Source organism: Balaenoptera acutorostrata, chromosome 8 (genome assembly GCF_949987535.1).
Source record: "Balaenoptera acutorostrata chromosome 8, mBalAcu1.1, whole genome shotgun sequence".
NCBI lineage: Eukaryota > Metazoa > Chordata > Mammalia > Artiodactyla > Balaenopteridae > Balaenoptera > Balaenoptera acutorostrata.
Genome location: NC_080071.1, coordinates 33,345,874 through 33,357,919, shown reverse-complemented (window position 1 = coordinate 33,357,919; position 12,046 = coordinate 33,345,874). Strand labels below are relative to the sequence as shown.

At 46.5% G+C, this 12,046-nt stretch overlaps 1 protein-coding gene across 2 annotated transcripts in view; it reads right to left on the bottom strand.

Annotated features, from left to right (window-relative positions):
* Nucleotides 1–7,190, bottom strand: part of ITGA6 (integrin subunit alpha 6) — a 77,412-nt gene extending 70,222 nt beyond the window's left edge. For both annotated transcript variants that reach the window (XM_057550687.1, XM_057550688.1), the window contains exon 1: nucleotides 6,796–7,190. In XM_057550687.1, the coding sequence (XP_057406670.1) occupies nucleotides 6,796–6,977 (182 nt within the window). In that variant the 5' untranslated portion in view covers nucleotides 6,978–7,190. The remainder of the gene's footprint in view (nucleotides 1–6,795) is intronic.
* Between the last annotated feature and the right edge of the window lie 4,856 nt (nucleotides 7,191–12,046).

Genomic DNA, 12,046 nt, shown 5'->3' with positions numbered 1-12,046 from the left:
TGAATCACTCCACCCTGTAACTGCACGATCCACCCTCCGTGGGTACCCTATGCCCGAAGTCCCTGCCGTCCAGAACCGCATCATCCCCGCACCAGTCTGCCCATTCATCTCCTCTGCTTACTGAAACCCTGCTGGTGTTTATCTACCGCGTGGCAGCTACCAAAAGGCCACAAGGCGTGGTTCTTCTGAGGTGTACTTTCCAAACGTGTAACTGTAGAATGGATGCGAAGGGAGGATGGACACTTGAACATTATCAAAAATCAAACCCCAAAGGAGAAAGCACACACTGCACAGGCGAGGAAGCATGGAAGATGTGGACTGAGAACCAACTTGCCCAACATGTCATGGCCACTTCACCTCTCACAGCCTTGGTTTCCACATTTATTTAACACACACACAAAGTGCTTACTTGAGTCAGGACTAGTCTAAGGTACAATTATCCTCACTTTACAGCTGAGGAAAGAGACCCAGAGAGATGAGGTATTGTGACTTATAATAATATATATTTGGTTTTCCTTCCACTGTTCCTCCCACAGAGTTCCTAAAACCCTTGGAATTTCCTAAGTGAGGAGATGTCTTTTGTTATGTTAATGAGGTGGCTATCGGACTGCGCCTAGGGAGGGGGGCTGGTTGCCAGGAGAACCAGGAACTTGATTAGAGGGTTGGAACTTTCAGTCCCACCTTCCCGACCTCCGGGGAGGGAAGAAGGGCTGGAGGTTGAGTTCAATCAGCAATGGCTAATGATTTAATCAACTGTGCCTATGTATCGAAGCCTCCGTAAAAACCCAAAAGGATGGAGTTTGGAGAATTTCGGGGTTGGTGACCACGTGGAGATTTGGGGAGAGGGGCATGCTAGGAGAGAGCATGGAAACTCTACTTTCCCCATACCTTGCCCTATGCATCTCTTCCACCTGGCTGTTCTTGAGTTATGTCTTTTTATAATAATCTGGTAACCTAGTAAATAAAATGTTTCTCTGAGTTCTGAGAGCCACTCTAACAAATTAATCAAACCCAAGAAGGGGGTCATGGGAACCTCCAATTTATAGCCAGTCCGTCAGCACAGGTGACAGCCTGGACTTGACATGGGCATCTGAAGTGGGGGAGAAGCAGTCTTGCAGGACTGAACCCTTAATCTGTGGGATCTGATGCCATCTCCAGGTACAGAGTGTCAGAACTGAGTTGACTAGTATCTGAGAATGGCTTGGCACTGTATGTGGAAAACCCCTACACGCTGGAATGTGGAGCAGAATTATAGGTATCCTGCACTGTCACAGCTAGTAAATGGCAGAGCAGGATTTGATCCCATCTAGCTCTAGACTCTAGTTGGGATCTAGACTCTAGCTCTAGAGTCTGCTCTTATCCACTACACTATTTTTGCCTTCTGTGTGAAAAAGGAAAGCTCATCTAGCTCTTAGAAAACTTTATGAACAGATTCTTAGATCACATCTATGGAAACTAGTACAATAGAGCTGAACTGAGTCTAGAATTATATTTTTTATAAAGAGATTCCCCAAGTTACCTTGATGACCAGCCAGATTTGAGAACCCCTAAGGTTCCTTGCAAATATAGTTATTTGATTCTAAACTTGTACCCAAAAACACATGGGTAAGATGAGCAGTAAAGCTCCCAGGGCCCTTTACTGCAGGGCTCAAGCTTGACCACCTTCCCAAAAGGCCATTAGCTCTTGGTTCAGACACATGGTCCACTCGGTTCACCACTCCACAGCTCTCACTGGAGGGAGTCAGCAGCTTCCCCACCATTGCACTTAAGAGTTACATGTATCCAAGATTCCCTTACTAACCATGAATAAGTAAAGCTTTAGCCATCAATGCACAAGTGCCCTCACATTCTTACTTCCATCTGACCCCCACACCCTTGTCAAGTAGCTTCCAGGATCTTACGCTACGGCCATCCTTCTCTATCTAGTCTCGTTTTAACAACCAGCAGATCCTGAGTACGCACTGCAGTGCAGGTCAGCCTGTATTTCTGGGGTTAAGTTCTAAAGTCTGCCTTTAAGGCAAAAGTCAAGTGTAATTAAACATCACCCATGAAAAAAAAAAATCACTCATGAAAATCCCTTAGCTGAGACCTGGGCCCTTGAAAACTCAAAAACCAAGAATTAAGGTCTTGTGGAGTCTTTGCGTTACCACCATAGCTTCTCTTTCCCTGGGGGCAGCAGAGACCAATGCCTACGGTGAGCAGGGAAGGACAGAGGGTTAAATAAAGGGATTTCTCCGTCTCTACCCTGAGCTGGAAAAATTGATTTCACAAGTGAAATTGAGTGTATGATATGACTCCATTGTACTTGCAAGGCATATGCTTCGTGCTATCAGGCAAAGAAATGAACGTTAAGACCCCTACCCTCACATAACCTATAATCCAGCTGGGGGAGATTAGATCATCCTCTGAAAATGGCAGATAACCGTTAAACACAAAACCATCAGAACATGATACAAAGGGCTACGGACACTCAAAGGAAGAAGTGCTGTAGTATGGGTTGGGCTCAAAAGGCTTTCATGGAGAAATTTAAACTGGTTATTACAACATGATTATGTTCTTCAAGGTGGGCTGACTCGGAACCAACCAGGGTTCCAGGTAAAACTGACCCTGTCACTTAAGCAAAGGATAGTATTTTCTATTATGTCTCCACTGTCTATCTTGAAAGTGCCAGATAATTCACCTGCTACTCTGTCCACAGCAATATGTTAAGTCAAGGTTCTTAGGGGAACCAGGCACCATAGTTCCAGTACTATTTGGTTACAAAGCTTAAATTAAATCTTGATATTATTGTTATGTTAAAATAGAGAATTATACAACTAAGAACACAGTATCTGCTTCTTTACAATAGTGTAAAACTGTATTACATGAGCATTTCATCTGACTTTCCCTACATATTATTCATGCCACAAAAATACTTTTCTTTTTTGACCCTAAGTCATTACTTGGATGGGCTCACACCAGCCTGTGTTCCAATTAAACTTGTCCATTTCTGCTTTCTTGCAGAGTCCTAAGATCTCCTCCAAGTCTCCCTGCCCATTTTGGCTCTTTCTCCACTCTGAGGACTCAAGGTGACCGAGACAGTCCCTGGACGATGGCCCTGGGCCACATGGCACTCTGAATGAACGCAAGGAAGCAAGTACTTAAGTATACATCCTGGACACTGTTCTGATCCTGGGCTGGCTCCAGTCATCCCTCACTGGGCTTTTCAGAAGGGGAAGGAGTGACAGGCCAAGAAGGACCCGGAAGCTGACCCAAGGCCAGTTGGAATAAGGGTCAATAGGAAGAGAGTCCAGGCACAGATATTTAAATAGACAGCCTGACCCACATGGGGAGCAATTTAATAAATCAACCTCACATAGCACATTTCCAAAATTCAGATGCTGGCCAATTTCTCCAGGTCTGAAGGATGCTTCTGACTTTTCCTTTTAGAGGTGGAATGAGCATGAGTCAGAAATACCAAGTTCACATCCAGATTTTGTTAAGATTCTGCTTAAGCACTCATGAGACTTTAGACATTTCCTAACTTTCAGCTTCAGTTTCTTCATCTATAAAGGGAGCTAGTCGGACTAGATGATCTCTAGTTCAGTAAACACGATTTTAAGAGCGGAAGCATCACAAGTCTGAGAAAAACCAAGAGCAAATGTTAAAGAGTCAGAACAGAAGCGACAGTGGGCCTGGAGAGCCTTAGGAAGACAGCAGTGATCAGAGAGTTCCCCAAAATAAGAAAATGGCAATTGGATTAGACCCAGGATTGCTCCCTGAGGATATCACTTATCTCTTCCTTCCAGATTCTGCCCTGCAGTCATACACAGATCCATCTCTTCCCAGAAGAGCTAAGAGGGATGATTCACAGGATGGACATACCCATAGATGCCACCCCCTACTTTCTATCTAGGCAGGGTGACTCAACCTTAACTACCTAAGAGAAATGAAAGATTCCAAGGTCCTCAGACCTCAGTAACTCAGCCAACCATCTAATAACCTTTTGGAGTCTGAAACTTCTTTAATACACAGCCGAGGAAAGTTTTACAGTCTCTATTTCAGTTTTACAGTCCCCAAAGTTTTAGGAACACCCAGCATGTTTTAAGGCTCTCAGATACAATATTATTCTGTTATAAAATGTTAAGTAGAGTTTAAGATGTTATTAAATATTTAAATGGCATCGTAGAAAGTTTAACCCACAAAAATCTATGGTTTGTTCCCATAATGCTGCATTCATCTGCTATGCCCACACATCTTTGATATTTTACTTCTCCTGCCTCAGTAAAGTCCCCTGTTCAAGAAATTAACTTTTGTTGTAAGTCTAAGATGGATTAAAGTTAAATTGCTTTGAAGATGGGTTTCATAAATGTGACTAAGCTTAAATTACCCAACCTACAATAACCTTCGACTTTACTCTTTGGCAGAGTGAGAATCACAGGATGTTTAACACCTGTGGAGTAGCAGGGCACACAGTAGGAATTCAGTTACTGCTTCTAAATGTATCACCATTTAGTCAGCAAATACCCATGCCAGGCAGGAATCAGGCACTTTGCATGTTATCTCTTAAGCCTCACGACAACCCTATTAAGCAGTAATATCTCCGTTTTACAGATAAAGACACTAAGGCTCAAAGTAACAGCTGTTAAAGGCCGAGAAGGAATTTTGAGCTCAGGTCTCTCTCACCAGTTCCCTGAAATACTCCCACTGAGCTTTTCCATCAAGTACAGAGTTTAGGAAGCTGGCCCAGAAGTTGTGAGGTCTCAACCTCACCGGCTGTTATTTACACACACATCCTTTACTGACAAAGGTTACAGCTGATGTGGATATGGCCTGTGTGTGCTGGTTCTCCTGGTCGGGCCAATGTTGCTGGAATACTTTACCAAAAGAAGCAATCGGGGGGGAGGGGCGCAGGGGGGAGCAGCATTTGACATAAACCACAGCCCTCTAGAGTGTGGTTACTGCCACACTCTGAGCTCTAAGGAAAGATACAGCCCCCTTAGAGTGGGCCGCTCCTCTCCTTCAGTCCCTAAGAAGAGCATTTCTAGAAGGCATCAGACCCCAAACACAGGCTTCTTCTTACTCACTTGCAGCAGTTCTAATAGAGAAGCCCACCAGAGAGAACAAGTTTTAGCAAGCATGCTGCTAACCTCAGTGACAACAGAGATCCTGGCTGAAGTCACGTTTTGCAAATCTCCACCCCCAAGACACTTTCTTGCCCCAGTACCTCCCCTTCACAATCTTTGCTTGAACAAGTATTTCAAGGAAACCACCAGCTTCAGTAGGCATCTGGCGCAGAGAATGCTGAGAATGTATTCATTCCCTCTGCGGGACCACGATCATTTCTGCACTAACAAGTTCATTCTCCATATGGGTAGATGCACATCTATCTACACGCTCAAGTATTTAGAGACACTAAATGTCATCCATTCACTGAGTTACCAGAAACCACCTTCCATTTCAAATTTACAGCATAACAATTATTTCTACTGAGAGAAAGCAGAGTATAAGCAGCTGGCCAGGCCTGCAGACCACCTCCAACTAATTTCTTTGCTTCACTAGCAGGTGTTACCAGAAAAATCTGACTTTAAGATTCAGGGACCCGCAACATTCACCAATTCCAAAGTTCTCAATTGCTGAAATCAAGAGGTTTCCTCCAGCCCTAAAATCCCATTTCCCTCTCATAAACACAAAGTCCTCTTTCCTGGAGCTGCACTTTGCTTTCTTCGCTCTGTTGGTCCTGGAAGGACCTCAGTTCAACTAAAGGCCTGGGGGGAGGGGGGACCTTTCGTGAGTTTATTTTTCGGTAGCACAGATCAAGAATGTAGCCCACAGCGATTACGGCGACTAAGCTCCCAAATACCCTCTCCAGCCTAAAGAGTTTGATCATGTGGGAACCAAACACTGTCTCCAAAGAAAAGGAGAGGCTAAGAGTGCCGGTCTCCACTTTCTCCAGGGAAGAGCACCGCTCTGCCACGGTGCGGGGCTGTCACTTCCAAACCTTGTTTGCAAAGCACCAGCCCAGATCGGACATTTTGCTTTCACCCCTCGGCAGGGCCTGCCCAGTGCAGGGGCCCAGAGGGTCTCGGGTGGCGCCGGACGCTTTGGGGCTTGGGCGACGGGTCGGCCACACCACTAAGAGGGTCTTGTTTTCTCAGCTGATCTAGCCTGCGAACAGGTGCGTGGTTAGTTCCATCTTTTTAAAAAGGGGGAAGGCATGTAAGAGTCTCCCCTGCTGGGGCACCCGCCCTTCGGGGAAAGCCTCGCAGGACGTGAGGAAAGGTGGCTTTCCAACTTCTGCGGGGCGCGCGAGTCTGCGGGGGGGACGCGGTGCTCTCTGTGAGTTTGGGAAAGGCCTGGATCTCCCTGAACGACCCTCCCAGTCACCTCACCGCAGCGTACAGCGACCCTCCACCCCACGTCACCCCCGCCTAGCACACACGTGAAGCTCAGCAAAGCGTGCCACCTGCCGGGTTCCCAGCAAACACGCCCAGAGGGAAGGACCGCCGGAGAGCACTTTGTTTAAAAAAAAAGTAAACTCTCCCGGGGCCGAGGACAGCCCCGCCTGGCACCGGGGCCGCGGTCCGCAGGGGTCGGCCCCCGGGTTCTCCTCCTTCCGGGGCTGAATGGAGGGAGGCGCGGCGCCGGGCGGGGCCGGAGGCGAGCGCGCGGGGCGTCGGGCCCCGCTCCCCCCGGGGGCCGGCGGAGTCCCGGGCGGGGCGGGGCAGGGCCGGCCGGCGGGAACGCGGCGCGCCCTCGCCCCGGTTCGCGCGCGGGCCGGCGCCCCGATGGGGTGGGCAGAATCGGGGAACTCACAGCCGCTTGTCCTCGGGCTGCAGCTGCCAGTGCATGGCCAGCGAGAAGCCGAAGAGGCTCCCGGAGTCCCCGGTTTTCTCGATCACATTGTCCTCGCGGGTGTCCAAGTTGAAGGCGGCGCCGAGCCGCGGCAGGAGCCCCGCCGACAGGTAGAGCAGCCACAGCCGCCCCGCGGCCGCCATGGGCCGGCGCACCGGGAGGGGAGCGGGAAGCTGCGCGGCCGCCCTGCGCTCCGGGCTGCGTTCGAGGCTGCCGCGCCGCTGCCGCCGCGGCCACCTCGGTCTCCTCTAGCCGCCGCGCCCGGCCCCACCCCCGGGACGAGTCGCGCTCTCCGCCCGGCCGCTCCCCCTCGCGGGCAGCTCCCGACCACTGAATGAGCCCGTTGTTCTCTGGAGACTCGCAGGCGTTTTATCGAGTGACGAGGACGCCGGCCCCGCCCCGGCCCTCCCCACCCCCTGGCCCCTCCTCGCACGCCCGCCGCCGGCACCTTCCCTGCCTGCCCGGCTGCGGTGCGGTGCGGCGCGGCGCTGCCCCTCCCTGCCGCCCCGCACCTGGCCCGGAAGCCGTGGCGGAGAGACCCGGAGGCGAGCTGCGGGCCGGGCAGCCCCAGCTCGGGTGTCCTCCTGGAGAGAAGCACTTGAATTGTGGTTGCCATTCGGCGCAGAGCCGGAAAGGCGTTTACTACCTGTTAGTAAAGACAAGTGCTGGTGATGCGCCGGCCCTAATGGCCCGGAGCCCTGGGCGCTCGCCGACCGAGGCCCCACGTGCAAATGCAGGCTTCCTTCATTCATTCCACAAGTGTTTATGGAGCGATTAACGGGGCCAGGTACTTGGGGAATGGAGCTGCATAGATTGTCCTCGGCCCTCAAAGACCTAACCGTCAAAAAGGATAACAGCACAAATAGGGCTGTGCAATTGACAACGCGCAGCTATTATCTCATTTCATGCTCCTAACAATCCTATGAGGTGGGTGTTTTCTTTTTGCAGATGAGAAAACTGAAGCTCAGCCTTGCCCCCGAGCATCCACGGATCTGCGTCCAGGTGGAAAAGAGAGTTTGTGGGAGAAGTCACACTGGTGTAGGCAACTTCAAACTTGGTTTCCAGGTGTTCTCAGACCGAGAAGGTCCTCAACAGTGAAGGATGAGTTATTTAAAGTGGCACCCACGAGCTCAGGAGCCCTTCTTTCCTGCCCCCAAATTCCCAGAATTAGTTGGGAGGAGTACTTCCCTGCCAAGAGACCGCTCTGAGTTCGGTGTGGGTGGCCTAAAGGCTCCAGCCTCCAGCACAAGGGGTGGGGCCTCCAGTGAGGTGTTGACCCCTGGGGTAACTTTATCCTGCAGCAGGGGTTGTTAACCCGGGGAGAGAGAATTCAGGTTACTGTGAATTTGGATGGCAAAAAAAAAAATGACATTTTTATTTTCACTAATCCTTTAACTGACATTTAGCATTTCTTTCCATTATGAAGGTAAGCAGCACACCACGGTGGCAGTAAGAATCCATGACTTAGTCTCCAGTAGAACCCATAGGTTTTTCACATCACATCACAGTTGTTGCAAATATCTTAAATTACAGTAGTTATCAGATAGACCCTCAGCTAGATCTTGTTATGTAATATGTCAATTAAAATGTATATAATAGTGCTATAACACAATTTTTTAAAAATATTGTGTTAACTGTATTTCAATATAATTGGTTTCCTTTGTAATCCCATGTATTTTATTTTATTTTATGGATTTAAAAACCTTGTTCTGGGCCTTCCCTGGCGGTCCAGTGGTTAAGACTTCGTGCTTCCAATGCAGGGGACTGAGGTTCCATCCCTGGTCGGGGGAACTAAGATCCCACATGGCGCGCGGCATGGCCAAAAGATTAAAAAAATAATAATAAAAACCTTGTTCTGAAAAGGGGTCCATGGTCTTCAGCAGTCTGCCAAAAATGCTAGCCCAAAGGCTCCTGGAATGTCTTGGAGAGCCTGCCTTGAAATCTGACATAGAAAGAGAAGCAGAGTGCAGTCCCAGGGAAGAGCTGGAGCTCTGAGTGTGCATGTGGTGATGGGGGGCAGGGGTCATGTGCCATCTCACCTCAAGGGGTATTTACACCAAGGGAGCAGCCTGTGCCACACCGAAAAGCCACCTGAACATCATCAAGGGTCCACAGGTGGTAACAGCTGCCAGGAGTGGGGTATGTCCCACTTCTCTCCCAATCGATATCTCCAGTCAAATATAGTCCAAAGTGGGGTACAGTGAGTTCAAGTTCAGTAGACAATCTTGAAGATCACACTGTTTTAACCAGTATGTGATAACCTTGGTAAGGTTGAGAAACCGTTGGAGACTATAATCTAGTAAGCTAAGAAACATCTGCAATATGATTTTTCATGCAAGTTAGCCTTTCTTCTTCATGTTAAACACATACTATTCCAGAGGGACAGGTCCCAGCTATTACAGTTAGAGCACGACGAACCTCACTGCAGGCTGGTACTCAGCAGGAGCCACTGATGGGGCTGTAATGGTTGCTGAAATACTTCTGAACTAGTAGCTAAAAGCTATGCCCTGAGTTCCCCAAGTTCAACTGGCCCCACCCTGGCCACTTTCCTAGGACCCGCCAACTTCCCCACAATTCAGCAGCTAAAAGGTTTGAGCCCTTAAGCCCTGCCTAGCACTACAAGGGCTTCTTCTGATTGGGTGTGCTCATGTCATACCAACTGTTAACTATACCGAATATCACCCCTTGCTTCCAAGAGTAATTCTTGCTTCCTCCCAAAGATATGTTTAGTAGATGACGTTTGAATAGCCAGAGTTAGCTCCTTGATCCCAAATACCAATTATGCTCAAATTGAAATTTTACATAATGTTAAATTTAAATATAATGCTACCGAATTGAGTAATACTTGTGTGGGAGAAGGAGGGGATAAAAACAAGGATGAGAGACTTGTTCTGGAGTGTGCCAAGTGCCCATCACAGATGACCCACGCTCCTGCCTTCCAGCTATCTCTGGCTACGAGGCCAAACATACTTGAAGTTGAGTCAAACCCAGGTTCTTAATAATAATCTCTTTGAAGATTGGCAGCGCTTCCTGATTAACTGTAACAATCAAGGTTTGTGAATTAGTTGTCATTTCTGTGGTAAACAGTTAAGGCTGACATAAGAAGTGTCTTAGAAAAAGGAGGTTTAGAGGTCCTTCAGGATCTGCTGAGGACAATGTCAGTCTATAGGGTCAAAGGAATGAAAGAATCAAGACATCTAAAAATTATGAAGTAAAGACCTGAGGAGGGAGGTACATAGTTATAATGAAAAAAATTCTGGAACAAAAAGACACTTGTCTGGAACCAAAGTGAGAGAGATGGCTTGATGATAAAGGTGTGCTGACCATTAGATGGCATGGGTGTGTGTGTGTGTGTGTGTGTATAAAAAAACCAAAGGGCTGTACAAATCCAGTTATGACAAAATTGTGTCATGTTCCCAAAAAGCCTCATTAGAAAACAAACAAAATGGAATACCTAAGAAAATGATACAATAATCACAGAAGAAATTTTACAAACTGAAAATTTTAAATAAAAAGGCAGTGAAAGCAATGGATAGAAGCATTTGCTCAGTTGACAGCTTTTGAATTCTTGCATTTTACCGATACACTTTTCAAATGAAATTTTTTTGTTCTATATTCCACCTTTGGTAGAGGAGCTTGTAAATAATTTTAAACTATGGGTCACCCATGCAAAGGTCTGAGGAACTCATGTATTGCCTGATATATTTTCCATTTCCTGGGACCTACTTTAATCACTTTTGCTCTCAGGTTCCCTGTTCTATTGACTTTGTCATCACCAACAGCAGAGGATATCATATTTGCTGCTTTTAGGCAACGTAGAAACTATTAAAACATCTCTTTATTCTTCTGTGGTTGCGTTACATCGCCATATCAACAGTTTCACATGTTCCCTGCAGCCCTTTAATGAAGGCCATTTGTCAGAGTGGTTAGCACATGGTCCATGGAACCCAAGTCACTTCCAATCCCATCTCTGCTCCACACGGCCAGGGGACCTTAAACAAGTCATTGAATCTCTCTCCACCTCAGTTTCCCCAAGCTATGAAGTAGGGATAATAGCATCCACCCTCAAAGAGTCGCCTTGCCTTGAGGATGAATAAAGTTAGCGTGAGCTGAAGCACTTAGAATGTTGTGTCAGAACTTCCACCCGTGTACAGGCTTTCACAATTTGGCTTTTACAAGTTATGCACTGACCCATGGTATACCTACAGTTTTATAAACTAGGTGTATATAGCAAACTGTTCCAAACTGGGATTCAGACTGTTCAGTGGCAGATTTTTTTGTGTTTCAGACAAAGAAATAGAGTTTTCCCCAATTGCTTTTTTCGTCTCTGTATACATGTTCAGGGGTTTTCCTTCCACACTGAACCTTAATGCTTTTTGTTTGGATATTTTATTTGCTGTAAGTCACAGCACATTTTCTAGGGGCAAATCTGCCTTCGGTTTGGATCAGGATAATCCAAATTGCCACCTCTACCTTATTTTAACACTCAGATCTATTTTATTTATTTATTTTTCCAGTTTTATTAAGATATAATTGATATAGAACGTTGTATAAGTTTAAGGTATACAATATAATGATTGGATATATGTCTATATTATGAAATGATCACCACAATAAGTTTAGTTAACATCCATCACCTCACAGAGTTACAGTTTTTTTCCTTGTGATGAGAACTTTTAAGATTTATTATCTTAGCAACTTTCAAATATGCAGTACAGTGTTGTTAACTATAGTCACCGTGCTGTGCATTACAACCTCACAACATATTTATTTATTAACTGGAAATTTGTTTCTTTTGACCACCTTCACCCATTTCCCCCACCACCCGCCTCTGGTAATCACCCATCTGTTCTTTGTTTCTATGAGTTTTTTTTTTTTTTCAGATTCCACATATAAGTGAGATCATACAATATTTGTCTTTCTCTGACTAATTTCACTTAGCATAATGCCCTCAAAGTCCATCCATGTTGTCACAAACAGCAGGATTTCTTTCTTTTTTATGACTGAATAATATTCCATTGTGTAATATATATGTGAAAATGTGATATATATATATTTTTTCTTTATCCATTTTCTTTATCCATTCATCCATCAATAGACCCTTAGGTTGTTCACCAGATCTTTTTTTTTTTTTTTAAAGATGCTTTTTAAAAAATTTATTTTTGGCTGCGTTGGGTCTTTGTTGCTGCACGCGGGCTTTCTCTAGCTGTGG